Source organism: Phlebotomus papatasi, chromosome 1 (assembly GCF_024763615.1).
Source record: "Phlebotomus papatasi isolate M1 chromosome 1, Ppap_2.1, whole genome shotgun sequence".
Classification (NCBI taxonomy): Eukaryota; Metazoa; Arthropoda; class Insecta; order Diptera; family Psychodidae; genus Phlebotomus; species Phlebotomus papatasi.
Window position 1 is genome coordinate 64,195,277 of NC_077222.1, and position 25,682 is coordinate 64,220,958.

At 33.5% G+C, this 25,682-nt stretch overlaps 1 protein-coding gene across 1 annotated transcript in view; it reads right to left on the minus strand.

The window, feature by feature from the left end:
* Positions 1 to 434: 434 nt before the first annotated feature.
* Positions 435 to 25,682, minus strand: part of LOC129800010 (somatomedin-B and thrombospondin type-1 domain-containing protein) — a 51,156-nt gene continuing 25,908 nt past the window's right edge. The window contains exons 3-5 of the mRNA XM_055844357.1: positions 7,723 to 7,917; positions 7,515 to 7,635; positions 435 to 3,461 (exon numbers count right to left, since the gene is read on the minus strand). Coding sequence (XP_055700332.1) covers positions 3,131 to 3,461; positions 7,515 to 7,635; positions 7,723 to 7,917 — 647 coding nt within the window. The 3' untranslated portion in view covers positions 435 to 3,130. The remainder of the gene's footprint in view (positions 3,462 to 7,514; positions 7,636 to 7,722; positions 7,918 to 25,682) is intronic.

Sequence of the window (25,682 nt, forward strand, 5' to 3'; positions counted from 1 at the left end):
AATGTTTTTTTTTTACTAACTTTTCAATTTACATTCAATGTTAAGGAGACATGATACATTCTTCATTATTCTTTGATCTGAAAATGTACTTGGATTCTATTCTCTAGTGTCAATGTACTCTATTAGTCATATTGGTGTCCAAAGAAAGATATACACTTGGTGCTAACTATTAAACGAAAAAAAAAATAAACTTTGGAAGAGACCGTGCAAAAAAGGAAAAGTTTTTCTTGTGACGGTGCTGAAGGACAGTCCATCTTCCTTATGTGATGTGTTATTTATTTCAATTATTCTTTGTGCTGGTGCTTCTAATTGGCTCGAGCACGATTCAGAAAACAGAAAAAGAACACTGCAAAAAAGCATATAAATAAGCGATAATTGATGACAGTTGGCGATAAAGTTCTCGATGATAAAAAAAGAAACAAAACAAAAAACACTTGATATTCAGTGATTTTCTTATTATTTTCCAGAATTCATTTCCAATAGTTTTCCTTATCAATTACAACTAGTCTAACTAGTAGATTCATTTATTTAAGTATATCATTCTTTATTTACAATGTTGCATTAATGCCATTAATGTCACTTTTATTTCTATAATTTTTTTTTATTTATTTAAATTTTAAGTTACAAGAGCTTTCGGTCCACAAATTAAAACATATTGGATGTTTAAATTAAATGCCTATTTCGTCTTTTGTGAGTGATGTCTTGGTAAGGTGAACAATTCGATGATGTTAGAGGGACTAAATTAAAGCATTCAAACTGCAAGATAGCTTAAAAGATTCATTCTATCTTATAAGAGAACGCACAATTATTTAAAATTTATAAACATGATTCTGTACTTCGCGTGTGAATGAGTAGTACAAAATATCAAAAATTACTTTTATTTTGTTTTTTTATTTAGTTTCAATATAAAACAAAATATATCTCTGCTCAATGTTGAAAACATTACAGTACGACTCCGATTGTGTCAACACTTTTAATCCTCATTGTACTTATATTTCTGAGTTATTAGTTGTTGAAGTTACTAGTTCACTCAGTAAAAGTAGTCTTAAGATCCTTATCAATAGAATCAATAGAATTTAAAAGTTTGACATTTATCCTGGAGGGGAATTCTGTAACGCTCTGACAATGCCATATGACAAATTGGGTTCGAATCTTAGGAGAGCTTTTTCGAAAATGCGATTCTGTAGCCGTGACATTGCCATTTCAGCTCACGTGGCATTGTCAGAAGTCACATATTTGAGATTTCTGGCAATTAAAATGACAATGAATGTTAAACAAATCAACCAAGTCGTACTGTATTTTCATAAAATCATCAAGTAAAGGTATTTCATTAAAAATTCAATGAATTGAATTTTCGAACTCATATAATATGACAGAAAAAAGTTCGAATGGCATTGTCAGGTTTCGAACTCACGCGTGACAATGCCACGAGAATTCCCCTGCTGGAGTCGTACTGTATTAATTTTGTTTAACATTTTGAGAACAAGTGATTCATTCATCATTAGTAAAATATTCTTTTATTCATATTTATGGAAGCGAAAAGGAAATAAATAGTTAAAAATTAAATTTGATAATTTAGTGAAAATCAAATTTAATTTTTTCATTTGTTATTTGTCATTGAAAGTATGAGTAGAAAATTAAGATCTTACAAATGGTTGACTGTCATTCGCCCTCAAAGGGTTAATAAATATTCTTATGAATGTAACGCCCGAAAATCTTGGGTCAATGAATTACTCATGGCCCCACAACCTATCCTTGGCTTTGTCATAGCTTTTATACTCGGTTTGGGATTAAATTACAAGTATAATGGCTTCAGTGTTAAATTTTGCACTTAAGCCTAAACTTCGGGAGAGTAAGGGCCTTGACAGACTTAAGGATTAGCCGAGAGACGGCTTAGTGTAATTTATTCGAAATAATGGTTAACTCTTTAAGGACGAGAAGGTAAAAAATTGAGGGTCAGAAAAAATCGGGTTTTCTGACTTTTTAGAGCAAAACACAACTTTGTATAACCGTAGGAAAAATTTCATTTTTGGGTCAGCGGTGACCCAATCGTCCTTAAAGGGTTAAACCGCATTTCTATTATTTTCCACTAAGCCGTCTCTTGGCTTAAGTCCTAAGTGTGTCAAGGGCCTAAGGTATATGACTCTACTTATATAGCACCCTATGTGCTATAACCTCTATACTGTTTGTATGCAATTCGTTCACCGATCTACTTCTGAAAAACCTTATCATTTAACCCCAATCAGTAATAAAATACTTTTTAAACTTCAGTAAGGTTGTCGCCTAACAGCAAACGCAATTAAGAAAATGTCAAAAAACATGTTTACAAATTAAATGAAATTGTGCGCATACCATAAGGTTGAAAACAATCAATATCTTCAGCTGAAATATTTTCGATTGTTGACTATTTCAGAACTCTCGCAGATTGAATGCTATATTCGAATACATTAAAAAACAAAGTGAAAATGGAACGTAGAAGAGAGAACCGGAAAGGGAAGTAAATGCACATTAAGTTTCTATGTATTACCATGCTTAAAATATATTTTTATTGCATTCCAAAAAAAAATGGCAGTTGTCACTCTTCCGAATGTAACGAAATGACATGAAAATGAAATATAAAATAGCAGTAAGAATGTAAAGATGTTTGACACTTTTATTTTCTCATTCTGAGAATTTTTCTTCGTTTTTCCTTCTTCATATTACTTTTTTTTTTATGTACAATTTCATGTGAAATATCATTTTGTCAAGTGATGAAAAATTCACTTGGATGTGTTTTGTTGCTTGGGATTGAGTATTATATATCTTTTTTTTTTGCTCTTTTCACCTAAAATAACTTAAATTATAATCAGTTATGACACATCATATCTCCACTTTCACTCCACCTAACTTGTCATGTAAAAATAGGGACATGGACTTTATTGCCATCAACAGGTTCTCTCTCTCTGTGGGGACTATTTTCTTGCGATTATCCTAACACTATCAGTAAATAATGCTATATTCATGTGATTTTTGTAGCAGAGACGTAAGAATTTATTAAGGGGAAAAAAATTAATACCAAAAAGAATTTGAAGATAATGCAATGGCTTGCATAATGAAAATTTTAATGGGGCACGCGTACACTTTATTCCAATTATACGAAAATAAATTGGGATTCTGTGCACTTCTTAGGTTGGTCCAGAGTCAATCGTAGCCATTTGCCGTGACACGATGGAGCTGCAAGGGCGCTCCATCGTGTATTGCGACCTGGCATACCCTCACCTCGACATCGGAATTTGCCCTGTTTTGGCTTTTGATCCTCATCCAGCACCGAGTTGCTTGATTCTGTCGGAAGTACTGTGTCCCTCTGCAGAGCCTCTAGATCACATCGGACTACAACACGGTCCCCCTCCAGAAGCTTGTCATACGGTGGTAACTTGTGACAGGCCTTTGATGCTTTCAGAACTTCAAATTCGACACAATACCTGAAGAAGAGAGGTAAATGGGGAAAAATTTGCCGGAATTTTATTAATTATTGAGATCATTTATCCAGCCACCCTTTTAGCATACTCTAATTACACATTTCTCTTGCATACGCTAATTGAATTAAATCCCCATCTCGCCCTGCTCCTGCCACCTTAATGGATCGTCACTTAAATTAGCATTTAAATTTAAACCTTTCACGGAACATTTTATCATTAAATTTTATTCTTGCAACTGAATTTGTTAAACTCATCGAAATTGGAACTTTTAAGAATCAATGAATAACGAAAATATTTCAAATGTTTATGAACAGGGGTGGCAATGCGTCCCAGGCTTAGCGAAATACTCGAACTCGTGACTTAGATGCTATACCGCAAAAGTACTTTCGAATCATTTACCGTTTACCGGTACTCAACTGATTTGAATCGATTCATAAATCACTTCATATATTCCACAAAATAGTTTTACAAATTTTAAGGTAAATTTGTAAAACTATTTTGTAAACTAACTATAAACCTTAATTTTTCAAAACACTTTTGAGTACTTTCGCATCATTTACCTTTTACCGGTAATTAACCGATTACCGGTAAGATTCCACAAAATAGTTTGAAGAGTAATAAAAATTATATTCGAACAAAAATTACTTATCGGTAAACAACCGGTTCATTACCGGTTTACAACCGATTTGAACCGAATTATAAATCACTCGAAATATTTCCCAAAATACACCTCAGGAGTAATTTAATTGAATTTCGTATAAAAATTAGTTATCGGTTATGAACCGGATCAAAACCGATTGGAACCGGTTCTGTTTTATAAGAAATTCCAGTACCTTTCCAACGACCCCAAACATGACTCCATTCGCTTGAGAAATGCGCTTTCTAGAGCCTTTTTAACTTTTGACCTTGAAAAACCGTTATTAGGAATGATTCAACGGGATTTTCGTATATGGACGAAATGTTCGCCTGGGTAATTTCTAAAACATATCCAAAAATGAAAAAAATCGCACGGCGCGTTTTCGAGCAATCCCAAAAAACATGGTTTTGGAGAGGATAAACGCAGATACGCCAAGAGTCCATGCAACCGATGATGCTCCCTTACATTTAACAAGCTTTGGATTAAAGAAATTGTTTCTAAATTTTTTATGACACATATTGCTATCATATGAATTATTGTTAATATCCAATGAAGTAAAACATGTTGAAGTGTTTGAATACATATTTCAAATATGATAACTCTAAAATTAATAAATTTAGGTAAGACCTAAAAATGTCTTGATTAAGTTATTCAATTTTAACAAAGAATTACTAAAGCAAATATCCAAAAAATCCTTTAAAAAAATCTAAAATAGAAATTCGAGAGTCACTTCATCCTGAGAAATTAAAAAATCCAGAGAAATTAATTACAAAGAGTTTCACGAAAAGAAATCGTGAAGCGATATTATCTCTAGATAAGTTCCTTAAAGTCCATAGTACCTTTTTGAACCCTTTAATTTCCTTTGGGTCTTGGAGTTGGAGGAAAATTCATCGAAAAGGGTGTTAATGTGGGAAAATGGAACAGTGTCTTAATTACTTAATTTTTCCCAATTCCATTTCGGAACCGATTCAATTCAATTATAAAATTTCCACGTTGTTCGACGACATCTTTTCACTTTTCTATTTCACTCACAGAAGGAAAGGAAGGAAAGCTGTATCTTTGGGCGAAAACCAGACAGGGTATGAGGTAAAAATTAATTTTTGCTGTTCATTCACTTTCAATTCAATGAAACCGATACTTCAATACTCACTACATAAAATTGGATACTGAACAGACTCTAAAGACTATACATTCTTGGTAAATGATCTGTGAGAATTAGATGGGAATTAAGTACTAAAATTCAGAGAAAATTAAGGTATTCCATTACACAATTTGTAGCATTAACGAAGATATTAGAAATATATTGATTCTGATACTTTGGTAAGTCGTTATGTCAAGATGAAGCACCTCAACAGATGTCAAAGAAAAAACAATGTTGAGGGCGGTTGGAGAAGTAATGAATATCAACTTTGACTTTTAATCTGATGTACAGTATTGACAATACATTCAATAAAATTAATTGCCATAATTCTCAAAGTTCAAAGGTCTTTTAACAGAAGAGTGACACAAATTATTGAAATAATTGAAATAACAATTTTCAAATACGTTTTATGAAAATTAGTAATTTTTTTAGCATTTTGATAATTCTCTATTTTAAAATGTAAAAATATTATTAACCTGATAAATGAAAGAAAACAATACTAAAGCAATCTAACAATCTTTCAATTATTAAGTGAGTTTAAGTGTTTCAAACATCATTTACTTAGAAATCCAAGAAACCAAATAGTGGTAAAATTTTGGTTTCGAATTCTCTTTGAATTAAATCGTTATATTTTAAAGTTTTAGAGATTTTTAATGTACCGTAGATGAGGGTGACTTTACATCACTGCTTTTTGTAAACTTTTCTTTAATTCTAACACAGAGAGAGGGTCTTTAGACCATATGAAACTACCATTATCCTCAAGTTCTAGAACTAAAGAAAATCTTACAAAAAGCACGGTTGCAAAGTCACATTCGTAATGCAAAATCTTCGCATCTATGGTAGTAAATTAACCGGTATTCCACATGATTTCATCTTATCAGAAACTTCCCCATATGAAATTACCCCTAAATGGAGGACTTTAAGGAATGGAACCCTTTAAGATCGATAGGATCAAATAAATATCCCATTCCATAATTATTCATTTAGCAAGTTTATGAACTTACTGTAAGCAGAATTGTGAATATGTTTTTCCGTCATCGTTTCTAATAATAACGCAGAAATTATATTTTGCTTACGATAATTTTTGTAATAGGTTTATGGGGTAGCGCTTTTAAGAGACTTTTCGTCTCTCGTCGGGACCCGGTGAAAATCCCGAAAGCCAAAATCCCGAAAGCCAAAATCCCGAACGCCAAAATCCCGAAAAGGCCAAAATCCCGAATTCTTAAAAGTGTCACAGCTACTTCCGCGACTGCACCCGCGCTTGTTGGAGGCAAAGGGAAATCTTCTGTGTCTTGGGAAATTATTCTATACATTTTCCTCCATATAGATTAATCCTTTTCACGATTTTTAAAATTCGGGATTTTGGCTCTCGGGATTTTGGCTTTCGGGATTTTGGCTTTCGGGATTTTGGCTTTCGGGATTTTGGCTTTCGGGATTTTGGCTTTCGGGATTTTGGCTGCCACCGAAACTTAATAATGAGTATACAGATGAACAAAAAGTCGTTTTATTTCAAACAGTTTGATGCACGAATTTTTCTCTAATTCGAGTGAAATTTCGGTCCCAATTGCCTGAATTTGAGAGAGTCTACTGTAACTCGTAAGAACCCGTATGAACAAGTATAAGTATGGGATTCTAATCTACATTAAAAGCCTTTTCAATAACGTTACTGTTACCCCGCAAGGAAAGATCATGGGTCCAGAACAAAAAAAGAGCAGAAAAACAGCACAACATTTATTATTTTGATATTTCTAAAACTGTGTTAACAACTTTTTGGTAATTCTATGGATCAAGAGCAATTGTACGTAGATTTATGGTACACTGAACACTGCCAAAGTTGACACAAAGAAGAGAAAAATCAATTCAAATTATTTTTAAAGTAATTATGGCCCGTTTCTGCTTAACTAATTTATAAATTAAGAAAATATCACACAATTGTGTAAACACAGAATAATAATGACTATGCTCCCATCCATTTCCTATAATGTGTTGGGATAAAATTGAGCGCCTAAATTGTAAGGGGCATCCCGGCGGAGACAGTAAGACGCTGAGCGTACACATTCATAAATCAAAACCGGCATTACATGAAAAATGGCTCAATTAATTAAATTGACAAAAGTGTTGTTTGCTTTCATGGCACTTCTGGCAAATAAAAGTTTTATCCAGAGAGGCTGATGGGGGAGAGGCTTTGAAAGGAACTCATTCACACAATAGGGTTGGGGAGTGAAATTGTTTGGTGTTAATTAATGGTAAGTAGAAGAAATACATGAAATATACTCACTCATTTCCGCGGTTGTGTTTGAATGAGTCCCGATAGCGAAGTCTCAGGTTCCGTCGTATGTCACTGGTGTCGTTCTCATGGCGGCTCTTGGACAAAGATGCTGGTAGGAGGAGGGCCATCTCTGTAATTCACAAGACAACATAGCACAGCCCAAGATGAATAATTTGCTCAATTAGTGCAAGACGTGGGAAGAATCATGGCAAATCACCTCGCATTACTCTTCGGTCCTGATGGTGTTGACACTTGAATCCTTGGCATCCACGCTTCTGCACCAACGATGGGCAGTGTTTGCCACCATTCTGTGCCGGCCGCACCACAGTTCGGTTGCGGGACATCATACCCGTGCCACACGTAGCATCACATTCACTCCAGGAACCCCATTCGCTGACCAAGCAGTCCAAAACTGTAAGAAATTCAAAAGCCCCCCCCAGAAATTAATCGCCATATATTTCATTCTACATCTCATGGGGAATTTCACAAATATTTTATGGTTTGTTTGCACCACCACTGAAACTCCTCAAGGGATCCCTACTCATCAAATTGGGTCTTTGGGGGTCTTGGGACGATGGTAAAATTGCTAGAATTTTTCATGTCTCCGTCGTCTTTTAACTTATTAAAGGTATCTTTTAATCCCACAGATGCCACACAGACAAGAAAAAAAAACCACCCGAGGACTACATCATAAGGGGCGAAAGGTTGATGACTTTGCAGAATTCATGACTATATTGTTGTGTCTTTCTTGTGTCTCTTGGATCAGATAAAATTGTGCTACATTTTAAGAAAAATCATGGATATTAATATTAGGATGAAGCGTTTCGCTTAAAGTCCTTTACTTCGTATGGTAAAAAATCTCTATAACTTTGTATGATGATAAGGGGGTTGCAATGCAAGTATAAAATTTACTTCTTGATTACTTCTCATACTACATTTATGTAAAATAACATTATGAGACAGGGATAATAAATATTTTTTTTTGTAACAAGAAATTAGGACTCACACGAAAAACTACAATAACAAGATATAACGTATAACACACTTTAACTGTTTTATCACACTTGCATATTAAAATTTTAATATGATTCACATTAATTGTCGCTGGTGAGAGTTCAAATGTGTAAATTGTGTGTTTGAATCATTTTATATTCAAAATTTGATCTATTTGTTGATAAAAAGGTAGACTTGGCCCGCAAAATTTGATATAGATTGATTTATAGTATTAATGCGAAAAATTAATGCGATTTTCTCTTTAATTTTTTAATGTGAAAAATATTTATGCTTTAGGTAAATTTAAACATATTTTTCCAGGCCAAGTCCACTTCTTTATCAATAAGTAGAAAAACCCCAAATATTAAGTGACTCAAAGACACAAATAACATATTTGGACGCTCACAAGCGACAATTAATGTGAATCACATTAAAATTTTAATGTGCAAGTATGATAACGCCGTAAGAGCCATTTAATGCAGGATTTGATACGAAATTTTCATTTCGAAAAAGATCCCTTTATTCTTCCTGCACAAGAAGCAATTTTTTCTTAATATAGTCATATAGAATTCCCTAAGTAAGGCATTATAGAACCAAAAAACTTTTTATTTGCTTATAATGCTCTTGGTTCTATCACTGAGATTACTATAAGTAAAGTGGCGCACTCTTAAGGATCTTAAAAGCTTTTATACGAATTTCAACAGAAAATTCTCACTTTAAGTCTTTTAAAAGTGCACTAAAAGACTTGTCTAATACTTTGTTCTAAAGGGCAGCTGTTTTGCTTCTAGGGTATTCATAGCTGGAGTTTGATTCTTCAATAGTGCCTTGGATGTAAGGTAAGTGATGTATAAAATGTTAATAGGTTTTGGTTCGGTTTTTTTCGTTTTCGAAACAGATCTTCGAATTTTAAAGCCCCAGCTGGGAAGGAATCGGTTAAGTTTTATCTCGGGTTATTTGTCTTCTAACTTTTCGACGTATAAAATCTAATTTTGTAAGCCCTAATGGGGTCACTTATATAAAATTACAATCTTAGATAGAATATGGGGAACTGAAGGTGCCACCCATCTTTCAACTTCCTGGGAGTGAACTGTCCACGGCGACTGATGCTCACTCACTGAAGTACTGATGTTAGTCGCCATAAGCAACAAGAGCACCATGTAACAATCTACAGCACCCGCCTAGGGATGGTATGTTGGGTATGTCATAGGAATGGATGATTAGAATTGGTGGGTTTGGCCGTCGACTGGGTTGGCAACTGTCGAATAGGCCATACGCTCTACAATGTGAATAGCTTTGTGTTCGAAAATATTCAAAATCTGTTTTCATTTGCAGAGACGTTAGATTGTCCAGCGTTTTGGTTTCTTTTAACGATCATGCTAGGTAGGAAGAGTTCAGTAATAGATAAAGTTCCATATTTTCTTAAAATTTCATCATCAAGCATATTAAATTATTTCATCAGTTTTTTTTTTAAATTTATTTTTCTAATATTGATATTGTTTTTCCGAAAGCTCTAAGTTATTTTTTAATAAGAAAAAATTATTTCGACTTATCGTTTTTACCGAGATATGCTTTACAGAAATAGTAACAAAGGATATTTTATCAGAAAAGTGAACCACTAATAAGACAAATTTTAAAACACTAAATTGTGCATTTCGAAATATCATCGTTTAAATAAGTGCTGCAAAATAGCACTTTATTTAAGCGAAGTAAAAAAGAAAAATTTGTTTTCTTTCTGCCTTTGTAAAGTGATATAATTTGGAATTAGTGTTACAAGTTGGACAATTTGCCGGTACAAGTTGGACATGGCTAAATACAGTACAAAATTTGTTTTTAATCACAAGGAACCAAATTATAAAACTAAAGAATTAAAAATATACAAATAAAAATGAAGTATTAAATTTATCAAGCCAAAAAGCCCTGTTCAAATTGTACCATTGTCCAAATTGTACCACTGTCCAACTTGTACCACTTTACCCTATATAGAATTTCTGGAAACTAATATTAATTTCAAAAATCTAAATAAATTACTTTTATGCTCATAATTTGAGTGATGTATTGGCTTATCGTATCAGAGCAATTTTGTGAAATTGACTTCTAACTATATAGGATTAAATAGTCTAATTATTCAAATTATGCATGTAGATTGCCCAATGACTTGAAATAACGTTAGTACATTAACAATTCTGTGTGCAGAGTGAAACAGGAAACTCTAGTGGATGTTTAGCATAATTTGCCAGTGAATTTTGGCAACTGAAATTCCTTAGTTCTCTACTAAATTTCTCAGTTCATTGGTTAGTAGTTTTCATAGCAAAGTAAAAACGTGATTTTTTTTCCTTTAGATTTATTTCACCACCAAGATTTTCACCTGGATATAGATTGTACGTGTAAAATGTTGAATCACTCTACTACAATCAATCTGTGCCATCTCATGAAGAATGACGAAGCATGTTAAATTCACATTTTCCGTTTTCCAACTCATGAAACGATTCCAAATCAATTTCCTATAGCAAAAGGTTGAATACTGAAAATGTGCATTTGACTGGGGCATTTTCCAATTTTTCTCACTAGTAAAATATCAAGTGTAACGGATTTATTAACTTGAATGCAATTTGATGCTGTGTATACATAGATTTTTGAAAAACAGCGATTTGTTAAAATAGATCACATAAAACACAATTGCATGAAAATTCTAAATCCCTCTGGAAACTGAGGCTGAGCCATTAAATCACAGAGGATGCCTCAATTAATTACCCATCAGCGCTATCAAATGTAGACAACATGTAATTTATCAGTACTTTCAGCTAAATCCCATCCCACAACTTATGGGGAATTTATGCATATGAAAATCACCTTTAATCCCAGAGATACGATTTGAATTACAAATTTATCCATCGTTTCCCTTTTTTTCTTAATTCTTTGTGTCTTTTTATTCTCTTGTCACTCCTCCCGATCCCTGGAGCATCTGCTACAAATTTTCCATACGTCTCATCTCTCTCATTTGGCGCATGACTCTATTAATTTAATCAAATAGCACTATAGTGAGAACATCACCACTGTTCGACCAATCCATCTATACATGGCATACAGTAAAGAAATTGTAACAAATTCTGACATTAGTCGACTAGATATGCTAAAAAATAAACAATGAACTAGCAAATGGACTAAAACCAGTAATGAATTTGTAAGATTCTTGAATTCCTGAGAAAGATGTATCGATTTGTGTAAAATGCTTCAATTGAATCAATGAATGCAGACGGTTTCTTCGTGTTTTCAGGAGACGCATCTCCCAGAAATTGATCAAAGTCCTTCACATTTAAGATATTTTGAAATACGAGAAGTCTTCGTAACTGCAGATGACGAAAGTTTTGTCCGTTGTATTTTTCCCTATGTTTCATAAATAGGTTTGACCCAAGGTCCTCATCAGGGATTATGAGATATCGGACCAGCTGATAAAGTTATTATTCGTATTAGTAAGTATTTCAAGATAATCATATTTGCATTATTGTATCCCGTAGTGGGATAATCTGGATAATCTGCTAAAAGTCCGTGTTGGCTCCGTTCAGTAATAACCTTTCGAAGAGCCAAAGGTACTCCAAAGCCTAGCCAAACCTATTCGAAAATCTATCGGAAGCCTAAAGTGCAAGTTCACTTACTCGTCGCTTTAGTGCTGATTGTTCTACCATTTCGAATTTCGATATTCTTGACAGTTCAATCGTCAATAATATCAATAACATCGGTTTAAACGTTCGAACATCCAACGGGTTTTAGGTCTCTCTGATACACCTTCGAATCGTTAAAGCAAAACCTTAACCGGAGAGAGCTCTCAAATCGGGAAGGTTATTCCTGAACGAGAGGATTCTAGATCGCCCAGGATCAGCTCTCCGTAATGCGGATGTTTGTTCCGAGTTCCGTATGTAGCGATACCATCCAAAAAAAACTTTCCATTATTTCCTCTTCCCATTTACGAGTAGATAAGGCTCATATATCTCCATATCCTTCTCTATCCTTTCTGTATCGAGTAGCTGTGCTACTGTGGAAACTGATTCCCACAGGTGGGTTGCCTCTGTGAGACCAGTCAAAGGGTAACTGATCGTTGCGGAGATCGGTGGTATTCCACAGAAGTTCCGGCCCTTCCCAAAATTTACTTCGCTTCCGCCACACCTGATTCTAGAGTCCTTATAAATATAAGGGCAGAATCACATTGACAATAAAATTCTCGTCGTAGCCTCACTGTATTTCGTTAATTTACGCATTTTCATTGCAATTCTTATGCAAATTTTCCATTACCGTATTACCTTATCTCATACTCGGTGACATTAGGTGAAATTAATATAAGAAAATTGAGGAAATAAAACGAAAATTCGATAAACGGTGAGCAAAAAAACTGTTAGAGAAATGATTCGTACATTTTTTTTGCTCACCGTTTGTCGCATTTTCAATTTTTTATTTCTTCAATTTTCTTATATTATTTTCACCTAGTGCCACCGAGTATGTGGTAAGGTAATACGGTAATCAAGAATTTACGTAAGAATTGCAATGAAAATGCGTACATTAACGAAATACGGTGAGCATTTTACTGTCAATGTGATTCTGCCCTAAGCCGATATACTTAATTTTTAGCTATTTTACTATGAGGATTACTTAAAAAATCACTCACTGAGAAAAAACGGGGATGCGAGTAACTTTTTTTCCTCATAACTTTAACACTTTTTAGGTGTAAAAATATATCAACATTTTTTAATGTTAATTTTACACCTTTTTAAGGGTAAAATTAACATGAAAAAGGGTAACTTTGACCCCTAATACACCTAAAAAATATAATATTTACACCGATTTCGGATCAATACTGCACGGTAAAATAAACATTTGCGGAATGTTATTTAAACTTTTTCGGATTTCTCTCAGTCAGTGTTCAGTTCCTTACACCGGGTAAAATTGGAACTCTAACTTACATCAAGCCAAAGCCAAGGATCTGTCGCGCCTAAAAGCCTACGCTTTTACCAATTGTATCACAAATTCTCCAATAAAATATATTACCATGAGATTCATTAAAGCACGTATGAAAAGTATTCCAAAAAGCATCCCATGTATTAAGAAACACTCAAATTTGTAACTTAGATAATAATAATTGCTGACGGCTGACAGTATCACAGAGGAACTGGGTTTTCCTGCAGTTGGGATTTTTAGACATGCATTATTATATACTCCTGTGCAGGGATATGATTGTTACTCCCATGTTCCGTGGAATTACATGCAGTGTGCTACACTGGATGTAATTTGAAGAACACATTTAACGCCAGAAAATCATGATGACTTAAAAAAGATTGGAACTCGAGACACTTCCCATCTCAGGTTCAGACGCTTCAGAACTTCAAAATCAGCCTATTAGGAGGTCTCTTAATCCTTTGCCAGGAAGGTGTTTGGAGTCGATTCCGCTGCATTCCCAGATTGCTTACTCAATTGAATTATTAATTCGAATACAGGGTCGAAGGAACACCTCTTCCAAAGAGAACCCCTATTCACAGTTTTGACAAAATGTTAAAATTTATTTAATATAAAAAAGATAGTATGACGTTATTCCCGTAGTCTACCTCTGTCCTATAAAGAGCGAGATGTTAAAATTTCATAATCATAAATGGTACTGAAAATGGCAAGTTCTTAAAGTGTAGGTAGATAGGTGTGCTTTTCACTCTATTTCTTATTTACTTATCGCCTTTACACAGAATTTATGAAGAAATTTATGTCCATATTGAAGAAATTTTTTTTGGCAAGCGTAATGGTGTTTACACACTAGAAGCAATTTTCGTCAAAAATGGCATTTTTTTAAAAAAAATTCTGACGTTTCTATCTACAAGGACACGGGAGATTTTCTTTAAAAAGCCATTTTTTAAAGAAATTTCTACTCGTATGTAGAGGCCATAAGGAATTTGCATCAATATGGACATAAATTTCTCTATTATGTAGAGACCATTAGGGAAAATGTCATTAAAAAAAAAGTTATGACCCGTAAAGCTTCCTATCCTTCCTTATTGAAAAACTATACGAGTAAATGTACGTTACTCTCTCTGCAACAATAAATTTCAATTTGACATGTAGCCAAATTTCTTCTTGCAAAATAATGTCCATATTGCTGTTTATTACAAACAAAAAGAAATATTTTCTGTCAAATTACCAATATTATGTCACAATTAATTCCATCATAAAACAAACTGTCAAAACCAAATTATTTTCAAATTTATGTTTCCCTAAAATACTCCACTAAATGGGTGAGTATTCTTAGGAAGAAATTTGCGGAAGTAATGTCTGGTTCTTTGCCAATGTCTGATGCCCTAAGCAATTCATTGCTTATTTATAAATGCAAATTTATTCTCAGGATGAAGTCTATGCGGCCTCCGTAATACATCATGCGCCTAAATATATCATGCGATCGAATGTATCTAAATGTGTTTTATAAATTGATAGAAGAAATGAGATGTTGAACGACAGAAATTGATTAAACAATTGCAATCATATTTTAGGATATATTCGGCATATTACATTTTAACATCCTTGTACATAAAATTGCTTTGAACCACACCACATCAATGCATCTCAGTGGTAAATTGTCAATGGAGGAGTGAAAATTGCATGGTTTGTCGTATTGAACAAAATCCATCTCAATTATTTAATTATGACCCCACTTATTGGATATTTTATGGTCACTGTGCAACTATATTATATTATTATTAATTAATTTGCGAAATTGTATGTATTGAGTTGTTAGAAAATTTAGTTAATTTTGCCGTTAATTTAGACTCACTCATATCATTAAATGAAATCGTCATATTTAAAGTAAAAATGATTATATTTGAAGAGCTGTAGAATAGTCGTGTTTATCTAATTTTCAGCAAAATAAACTTACAGCAGAACATATTAAATGCCCAAGTTTGTTGTTTTTTTGAAGGCTTATTTAATTTTAATCAATTTGTAATTACTCAAAGTTCAGGGAAAATAAACAGATTGTTGAAAGCATTTAAATAGACTTTTCTAGTGAATTTTATAATCACAAGTTGAAGGTGAATCTAAACCACCTTGTCTTAAGTGAGATTCTTTTAATTAACAAACTTAAAATTCGTAAGCATTCGATTCGGGAATACACTTTGGAGACATAAATACTGGAAAATCCAAGTAAATTTATCAACAAATCCGATTATCTTATTAAACACAATTATCAGTAACGTAAAGTAAAGTAAACGATAAAATGGTTTATTGACCAAATATAGAGCAGAACACCCTCTACAATTATGCGAAATTTATCCACGTCCAAATCAGTTTCCAGAAAAAAATACTTTGAGATTAGTTTCAGAAGAATTTCGGTTCGACAGAATGTAGCAGGAAATAGACGGAGACACTGAACCTTTCTTGATTTTCACAATTTTATTCTCTACGACGTTTCGAGGATGGATGTCCTCTTCATCAGGTATCGAATATGGCAGGGAAAATCACGTACAGGTGGGAGTTGTTACACTGCACTTGAACTTTGATCACAAATTGATCTGTGATGTTCACCATTCGACTGACCGACACAGAATGACACAGAATTCTGTGTCGGTCAGTCGAATGGTGAACATCACAGATCAATTTGTGATCAAAGTTCAAGTGCAGTGTAACAACTCCCACCTGTACGTGATTTTCCCTGCCATATTCGATACCTGATGAAGAGGACATCCATCCTCGAAACGTCGTAGAGAATAAAATTGTGAAAATCAAGAAAGGTTCAGTGTCTCCGTCTATTTCCTGCTTTGAGATTAGTATAATTTTTATAAAGAGGCATCGAAATTGTAAATATGGCGAGCTTTAAATAATTTAAACTTTTATAGTAATTTTGTGATAACTTTTATTTCCAGTATCGTTGCCTAGGTGACTGATTTCGAACTTCGAACGGGAATTAAAGCTCATCCGAAAGGATCAAATCTACCCATAGACAAATTTTAATCTTAAATCTCTAATTATATTGCTATTTCAATGAAAAATCAACATGTCTTTTTTAATTTTTCTCAACTGCTTCTGAATTATCGACTTTTCTTTTTATTAGTTCCTGTCTCGACTATTTTTCCTCCACAGAAGAAAAGAATTCATAAAATTGTTCGTAAATGTTTGCGAATTCCTTTTTTAGCCTTACGAAATGCTCGTAAATCGTATAATTACAAACAAGTTCGTAAACGTTTGTATTTTTCCACAAACATTATTATACGAAAATTATACGATCATACAGAAAAATGTTCATAAGATTTTGTCATTTGTTCGTAAAGTTTTTCAAGTACAAACTTTTACAAACTTGTTTCTGGATTCTACGATTTACGAGCATTTCGTAAGTCCTCAATAGGCATTCACAAATATTTAGGGTGAAAGGAATCAGGGTGTTGTGAGAATTACTTTGACGAAGACTGAGACTAATCAGAGGACGTTAAGTTTTGGAAATATTGCGGTATACTTAAGATTAATATGAATTTCACCACTTCGTTAAGACTATACTAAAGAGAGGTAATTCCAATCCTTTTTATAGAGTGCGACTTTAACACTTGTTTTTGGACTGATGAAATATTTTTCCCCATTCCAAATCAATAGAATTATTCTTTGTTTCGTTTAGAATCATGATAGAAAAAGAATTTTAGCAATAATATTGAAGAAAATTAATAAAATTACGATAATATTAATATATGCGCAAGAACGTTACGATAGCGACGCCAACAGCAAAATTTTCTCGGGAATGAAATTTTTAGTACACAACCCAGCTGATACGAGTTTATTTCACACACTTATTGAACCGATAAAAAAAATACAATTTTTGGTTTTTCTTAAAGTAGAATAGTTATATTATGTTACTGCAGTGATTAATTATGGAAATAAAAATATAAATTATATTTTAAGTGGATTTATCGGAGTTAAATCGGTCGCGGCATCCGAGTTTTGCAATCTATAACATGCGTTTTCCGTTGAGTTTTAAATTCAATATCGAGAGCGTTGGAAACAGTGCGAAGTTGGCGGAGAATTGTCCGGATCTTCGTTCAATTTTGTGTTGTGTTGTTTATGTGTGTGTGTGTTTTTCGTCTCACCGCCCAAGCGGTATAAAATTTGCATAATTGGGTGGTGGGATCAGTTTGGGTCAGGAATTAGAGTGGAGAGGAGTTTTCTGAAGTGAGTTTCTCCCCCAGGAAGAGAAAATAGAAGTGAGTGGAGTAAGAGGCAGGGCGGTAAAGTGAAGTGGTGAGGCAATTCCCGGCGGAAGTGGAAGCATCTTTTCCCAACGAATCAACAACTCTGTGAGGCTTTTCGGCACCATCGGACTTCGGGGCTTCTCAGGGCAACGGATTCTGGGAGATTGTACCGCTCCCACGTGTGGAAAACGTGGCTATTGGTGAGAACCAAGTTGCGCTGATCTTGCGTGGCTATTGGCACAGAATTGGAGCTACCACTGAGACACTGGGATAGTCTACACTGGCTGATTTCTGTGGATAAAGCACCGGGAGCCTGTCGTTTCGAGACTCAACTCTTCCGGATGATTACCGGGAATCTTTTCAAATGAGGTTCGGCCCATCAGGGATAGCTTCAGGAGTCTTTCCACCTTGTACTCCGTTGGTCAAGGAAATTAGAGCGCCCCACGACTCTGAAGGAGTAGAAGACATCACTGGGACACCGTGGAGAAACCTTAAGTACCCTCTTTAATTGTTCAATGTGAAAAACCGGTATTTAAGAAAATAGATATCAATTATATGGGCCTTTTAACGTAAATTAAAGTTTTCTTATTGTCTTCAATAAATGGGCTTCTTACTCGAAATTTCCACTTAAATATTGGAGTTTTTCTTACTTGACTTGAGAGAAAAGTGAAGAGCGGGGTTTTGGTGGGAGAAATTCTGCAGCTATGGAGAAAATAGGGAGAAACGGGGTGGAAAAAGGAATATTTGAGACTTCAGAACTTAAGGTAAAAAAGTAAATTTCACCGGACTCAGTAAAACCATTATTATAAATCATCGGAGTTACATGGCTTTAGTATATGATTTAAAAAATATTATTTTTGCAAATGAGTTCTTGCTTTTTTTGCATATATTTATTTCTTTTCTATTTTATTACACAATTCATAGAATGTCTTTTCTTTTTCATCAATGTATCCATTTGCGTTATCAAAATATAAATAGAACGTAGTATATAGCAACATTTGGCCGTGTCAACAAATTCTATCATTTCTTTTTGTTGAATTGAAGCAATGAAATTGCCTTCGTTTCAGAGCCAAATGACATCCTCTCACTCGCTCAAAAGATATTGAAGGCTTTTGGTATAAAGTGGGATGTTGGTTCTAAAAGCATTTGGGGTTGGTTGAATTACATTTTGGAGTATGGCTATATACTTAAAGTTTCCATATCAAAGTCATTAATTTGCGGTTGAACTTTGATGTTTGATATATTTGAAACATAAGCTTCTTTTCACCATCAACGATTTTATGTAAATTTTCTTTCTATCGCTATAATTTCGCATCCCATCTTCCTTTGAGCGCTAATGGGAAGTTTATGCTGCGGAGGGTGTGAGGCTGATATTATAGAGAAAGAAGTTTTGTATGATCTAAAGAAAGAATGAATTCTGGATGAGAAAAAAAGCAGATGTATGTGGATTAAGCTTTTGAGACGTGATTCTGGATGATGCGCTTTAATGTCATATTAATAGACGAATATGATGTAGAATGTAAGTGACCTACCCGAAGGATCTCATTAAATCATCTCCAAAGCGCGTCTGCAGAGGATCTACCGTGATTAATTTAATACATGAACCATGTACAATTTGACTTGACATTTTCCACCCGAAAAGGTGTCTCTGAGAGCGTGTATAATTTAGATGAATGCTGACGTTAATTGAAATCCTTATTATGTATGCTACACACAAGTTTCCCGTACCGAAAACATCTTCATAGCTCACACAAAAGCCACATCAGCACTCTCTTGTCCGCTGGCAAAAGACGAGGAAGAACAACACAAAGAGACTCAACGAGATTTGTCCACCACTGCCGGAATAATAATTTGCAATCTAACGAAACAGGAAAGAAACATCAACCTCTTTTTTTTTTCAGCGACAACTCCCGGTGAGCCACTACTTGAAGCTGCGGGCCACAAAAAAGCCCATCTACGTGTTTCCCAGAGATCAAAAAGATCTTTAAGCCGTGATTCAAGCATTAAGTCTTATGTCTCTAATTTGCAATTTTCCGCTGCGGCTGGAAGACAAATGACTGAGTGAGGGATATTCTTAAATTTGTGTCGGATGAACCTTTAGAAATCCCAGCGAAATCTTCTATTCAAAACTTCTCCACTTTTCAAATTTATTGTTCCATATTCTCGACAAATGGGATTTTAATTTGAATCAAATAAAAATACAAAGAATATCAACTAAAATATATAATACAATATAACTGAAAATGTTTTTTTTAGAGCATTTCTAAAGTATTAAATTCTTTTATGTTGAAGCTGCGATATTCGCTGTGATAATCAGGTTGGACTTTAAACGACACCGTAGAATTTTTTTAAAGAGTAAATATAAATGCAAAAATATTTGTGATCAGTTAAATATTCTGTTTTGGTCGGTGATAAACGTAAAATTGGTCTGAACACTGCGATTTTTAATTAAACAGAGAAATCTGAAAAAGTTAAAATAACGTTCCGGACATGTTAATTTTACCCTGCAGTATTGATTCAAAATAGGTGTAAATATTACCCTTTTTAGGTGTATTGGGGGTTAAAGTTACCCTTTTTCATGTTAATTTTATCCTTATAAAGGTGTAAAATTAACATTAAAAATTGTTGATATATTTTTACACCTAAAAAGTGTTAAAGTTATTAGGAAAAAAAGTTAATCGCACCCTCTTTTTTTCTCAATGTAGATATAAGACTTTAGAGGACGAAACCTGTATTAATTCATACACTGGTAAAAATGAAAGGACTACCAAGGATCCTTGAAAGTCTCCCTGTTTTGACTCTTATTCAACTCTGGAATAAACGAATAAAAAAAATTGAAGTCATCTTTGGTGTTCGCTCAGATGAGAGAAATATGATATGAATAATAAGTTTACGATAAAACATAAATTAAAATTTATTAAATTTCATAAGACATTATTGATCCTTTCAAATGATCAAATGTGATCCAATTTGATCCTTTTATTTTTACAAAGTGTAGATACTAGCGATGCTTGTCCGTCCAGTCCACTGAAGGAATGTATGTCATAGTCCAAGTAGTTCAGAAATAAAAAAACTCTTTGGTGCTACTCTGCCTTAGAACGTTCATGCCCTCGAATAATTCGAATTTCTTTTATTTTTCCTAAGAGATTTACACAAAATTATCACACTATTATCAATAATAATATGCTAACTAATATGTAGTATAAATGTGTAAGTCTCTTAGGAAAAATAAATGAAAATTCACATTATTCGAAGGCATGAACATTCGAAGAGAGAGAGTACTTTCCCCTACCCAAGTTTCCTCTAAGCACATATACAAAGGTTTAAAAGGTAAGAGTTATGGACTTACGAGGTCCCGATTAAAATCCCATCTTCAAAGTTAGTTGAGAACGCTTCTATTTTCTTTTTAAATAAAGAATAAATTGATAAATTGATACTGTACATTGTAGATATTTTTGAAGTGTGAATAAATAAAAAAAAAATAAATAAAACGGTTCCAAAAAATTTTCCATGAATACTAACATAATCCCACTCGATTGAGGCATACACCTTCTAGAACCTTTTTAAACCTCTTATTTCTAACTTTGAAAATTGAAAAATAAACTGTAATATTGCCTTTTCGAAAAATCTTACATCTTGAAAAAATCGATGATATTTTCCAGAAATCGTGTCTTCAGATTCCACTGCCTCAAAAGATAGTAGAAACTATGAATTTACTATCCTAAGAATATTAAATCCTAATAGCCAGATGGCAAATTCTACTACACTCCTTTAGATTTTTTTAAATTTACTATAAAATGATATTAGATTCTAGTTCCAGATACTAGATTTTATTAGCCGAATTATCAGAATTTAATTTAAACACAGTAAAATTTAACGTAGGATAGTAATTTGAATTGAAATTATTATCCAACCAAGTAAAATTCATCATTCTGCTGTTTGAATGTCATCTTGGAATATCTTAGGTTATGATGCAACGATTTACTGATATGCTTTGTATAGACAATAGAAATTCATGAATATTGGAATAAAAATTCACGCACCACAAAGGCTTTATAATCCAAAAAATACAAAACAGGTAGAGCCACAACACAAGCCCCCAAACAATGGCTAAAAAATATTTCAAACAAAACAAAATAATTTTTACCAAGATTATACATTCTAATGTCCGACTAGTAAAGTTTACTATCCAACTAGTAAAACCTACAATCCGGATATTACAATCTAGGAGGGAATCGAGGTCAAATCTAAAAGAGGATAGTAGAATTTACCATTCAGTTATTAGATTTTACTATACAAAAGATAGTAAATTTTAAATACAATAAATATCCCGATTCTTATGAATGGTGCTGAAGTTTACCATCCTAGTTTTCTTGGTGTTAGAAATATCATGATTTTGGAAGTATAGGAGATAAGTAAGGGTCATGTTAACAATCGTTGCATGGATCCCATTGATCTATGTCGGGTCCCTTAAAGGTCTTCAGTCGTCATATCTAACCTTTTACACCCAATGTCACATAAAAGACTTAGACAGACGAATCATATGGATCAGGTGAACAAACAGCATAACGTTATTTCTCTGGAATCGTCTGATTCGCGAATTTCCCTGAAAAGCGATCCATGGGGGAGTGGTGGGGATGTAAAGTCGATATTTTGGAGGGTCAACCATTGAAAGCTTAGGGGTAAGTGTACCAAATTCCGGCCAGCTTGCAATTCCGGCCACCTTTTTTATTCTTCAATTTTCCATGAATTTTTAGTTTTTGCACACTTTAGTGATTATACAATGCAAAAAATAACAAAAAATGTTGCTTCGACAAACGAGATGATGTGAAAAAGACATTGAAAGAATTCCCGAAGGGCAAAGAACTATGAGAATGAAGGTGGCCGAAATAGGCCACCAAAACTATCTCTACATTTTTATTCATTTTAAAATGTAAAAGAATAATTTTAGAAAAAATAAAGACGATAAACTGTCTACAAGGTTCCAAGCAACGCTCCTTAAGAAGACGGAATAAAAAATTCAATTTATACTACAAATATTGCATTTCAAACTTGAGATTTTGGCACTTGCATGCAACTACGCCGAAATTTGGCACACTTACCCTACAACTGCTCTCTCGATAGAATTCTCACAATAAAATATACATGTTCACTTTAATTCTACTCAATAAGAGTTTTTCTACCATAAAATTTGACAATCTATCAGACAGCATTGAGATTAAAATATTAATAAATCGCAACATAAACCGATTAATTTTTACAAGTACGCCGTTGGAGATTTTTGATTAAATTCTCTCTCAAGTCCGTGTTTTTCGACTGACGATGCGAATAATCCTCATTGGGAGCTTGTTTTTTTTTGGGGATGGTGCTCAGAAGAACGTGAGAATATGTTTAAGTTAAAATTTAGATATGAAATGCACTCGTGAATATGCAATCGCGTGCTGATGATCTAAAATATAGTGCAATATACATGTATTGCAGCAAATATAGTGCAGCAATAAGAGACATTGCTCTTCAGTTGATTTAAGACAATTCTGTACCAATTTATATTCATCCCTACAGAGACAAGTGAATAAACTTTGTGAGCTATTGCATTTTTTTTTTGGAATAACAAGCACCCTATCTCCATAAATTCCTTGAAAAGACAATCGACGAGACTTAGCTATCGTAAGATATCACATTACATCGTTAGTGCTTCTTCAAGTTTTACCGAGTGTAAATTTCTACCTGGGCAAGATAGTTGCTAAATATTTGTTTGTTATAAATATTTCACTAACTCGATCTTGTATATCATCTTTTCTCTCACAGAGTTCCTCCAATTCATCCCAAAACACGATGAGACAGAGAGAGAGTCTGAGCATGGAAGAAATGCCGACAATCTAAATTGTTGGCTATATTTATTCCCCGAAGACATTCCACAAGAGTCTCCTTCAGAAGGAGTATCCCGACATATTTTTCCTTGATGGACAATGAAATGAGAAGATTCCGACAAATAAGAAAAGATTCTCCTGTGGAATGATTATGTAAGTAAGTATACATATTTTTGTCAGAAAAGTGATATAAAGCATTTCTTCTGCGATGAACCACTTACAGGAATTATACCAAAAACGAAGATGAGTAGAAAAGGAGAAGCTTAAGAAAAACATTCTTAAAGGAATAAAAGTGTCAAGACGTCTCTTGAAATTTTGTCAGAATTCATCTCACAACACAATAGTTTCGATTGAGGTTAAAACACTGTGAGTCGCACAAAACGTTGAGGTATGGTGCACTGAAGACAACGACGGCGATATATAGCTGAATACAAAGGTGGAAATATCGTAAAGCCCTCAATAAAATTTTAATTAATATATTAAAGAAGATATCCTTCTTTGTCTTGTTATTTCTTTATGTTTTCAGGAACTAATTACTACAAAAGATACTATATATTACTACCATTTTCCGTTTTATAGAATTTTCAAATTCATGGCTTATATAACAAAATCCTGAGCTATATTTTTATTAAATACCGCTTATAGATCGAGTCGTAGGGTGTAGATTGATGCCATAGACACACTTACGACTTAAGTCGAGGGACGAATTAGTGTAATTATCATTTTCTGACTAACCCGTCTTTCGGTTTAACCCTTTAAGGACGATTGGGTCACCGGTGACCCAAAAATGAAATTTTTCCTACGACCTTCTAGACTTAGAGTTATGTTTTGCTCTAAAAAGTGATTTCTTCTGACGCCCAATTTTTGACCTTCTCGTCCTTAAAGGGTTAAACCGAGAAACGATTTAGTTAGTAGGAAACTGTTGGGAATTTACTCAAATCATTATTTTGATTATAATCACGTTAAACCGTCTCTAGGCTTAAGTCGTAAATGTGTCTAGGGCATTAGTGACTTTCAAATAGGGCTTCAGATCTATTTAAGGCTTAGCCATACGGCTTAACTTCTCTAATTTGTTATCAATCAAGGTTTTTAGAAAAAAAAGTCAAATTGGTTGCTTAAAGATTTTGAGACGTTCAGGAACTGGGTTGAACCTCCAGCCTAAAGACTATATAAAAGTTGTTTACCAACTGAATCTTTCTATAAAAATATTTAAAAGAACAACTATGTATTTTCTGATAGCATTCCTATACGATAAATTAAATCTAATTCACATACGAAAATTATAATAATTAAGAAAAAATCCAGTATTTTAATAATTTCCGTATGTTATTTAATCTGAGATATTGAATATGAATGTTTCTGAATTAAATATATGTCATGTTTAGGACTTTTTTATTTCAATTGAAAATCCGTCTTGATCCTGTAAATCTAAAAAAATAATAAAAATATTTTTTAAAGGTGCTTCGACCTAATGATAAAACAAGAATTCCTACTCAGGAACACACAATAAATCTGGAAAATGTGTCTAATTGTTGAAAGTAGGGTGAAAGGAACACCTATTGACACTTTAAGAATTTATCATGCCATTCTTATTGACACTTCCAGTACTGTTTTAGGATATGAAATTCGAACATCTCTTTTTATAAGAAAATGTAGATTACAGATAATATATATAATATTACTTGCATTTTACCAAATACATTAAATAAATTTCATCATTTTGACAAAAGTGTCAATAGGGGTTCCCTGTCGAAGAGGTGTTCCTTCGACCCTAATATTCAATTTGAATATTGTACCCTATGCTCTGTAGGCTATTGTAAGTAAAATGTGCGCATGATGTTAAAGGCTTTGAATTACCAAAGAGGTTAAATATTTGGCCATAGAAACAGCGAAATTACGACATAACAAGAAATCGAGAGATCGTTGCTCTCTCGGTCGAGTTCCAACAATATCAGTAATAAATAAATTCAATACTGAAAGTCAAAAGAAAATCATTTTTATACTGTTCATTATACCACAAATAAAATCACTTTAAAAATAAAATTGACAATTGATAGTGAGATATAATATATAGGACTTTGTAGAATGCTCGAACTCGTTAATTCAATGCTAAGCGC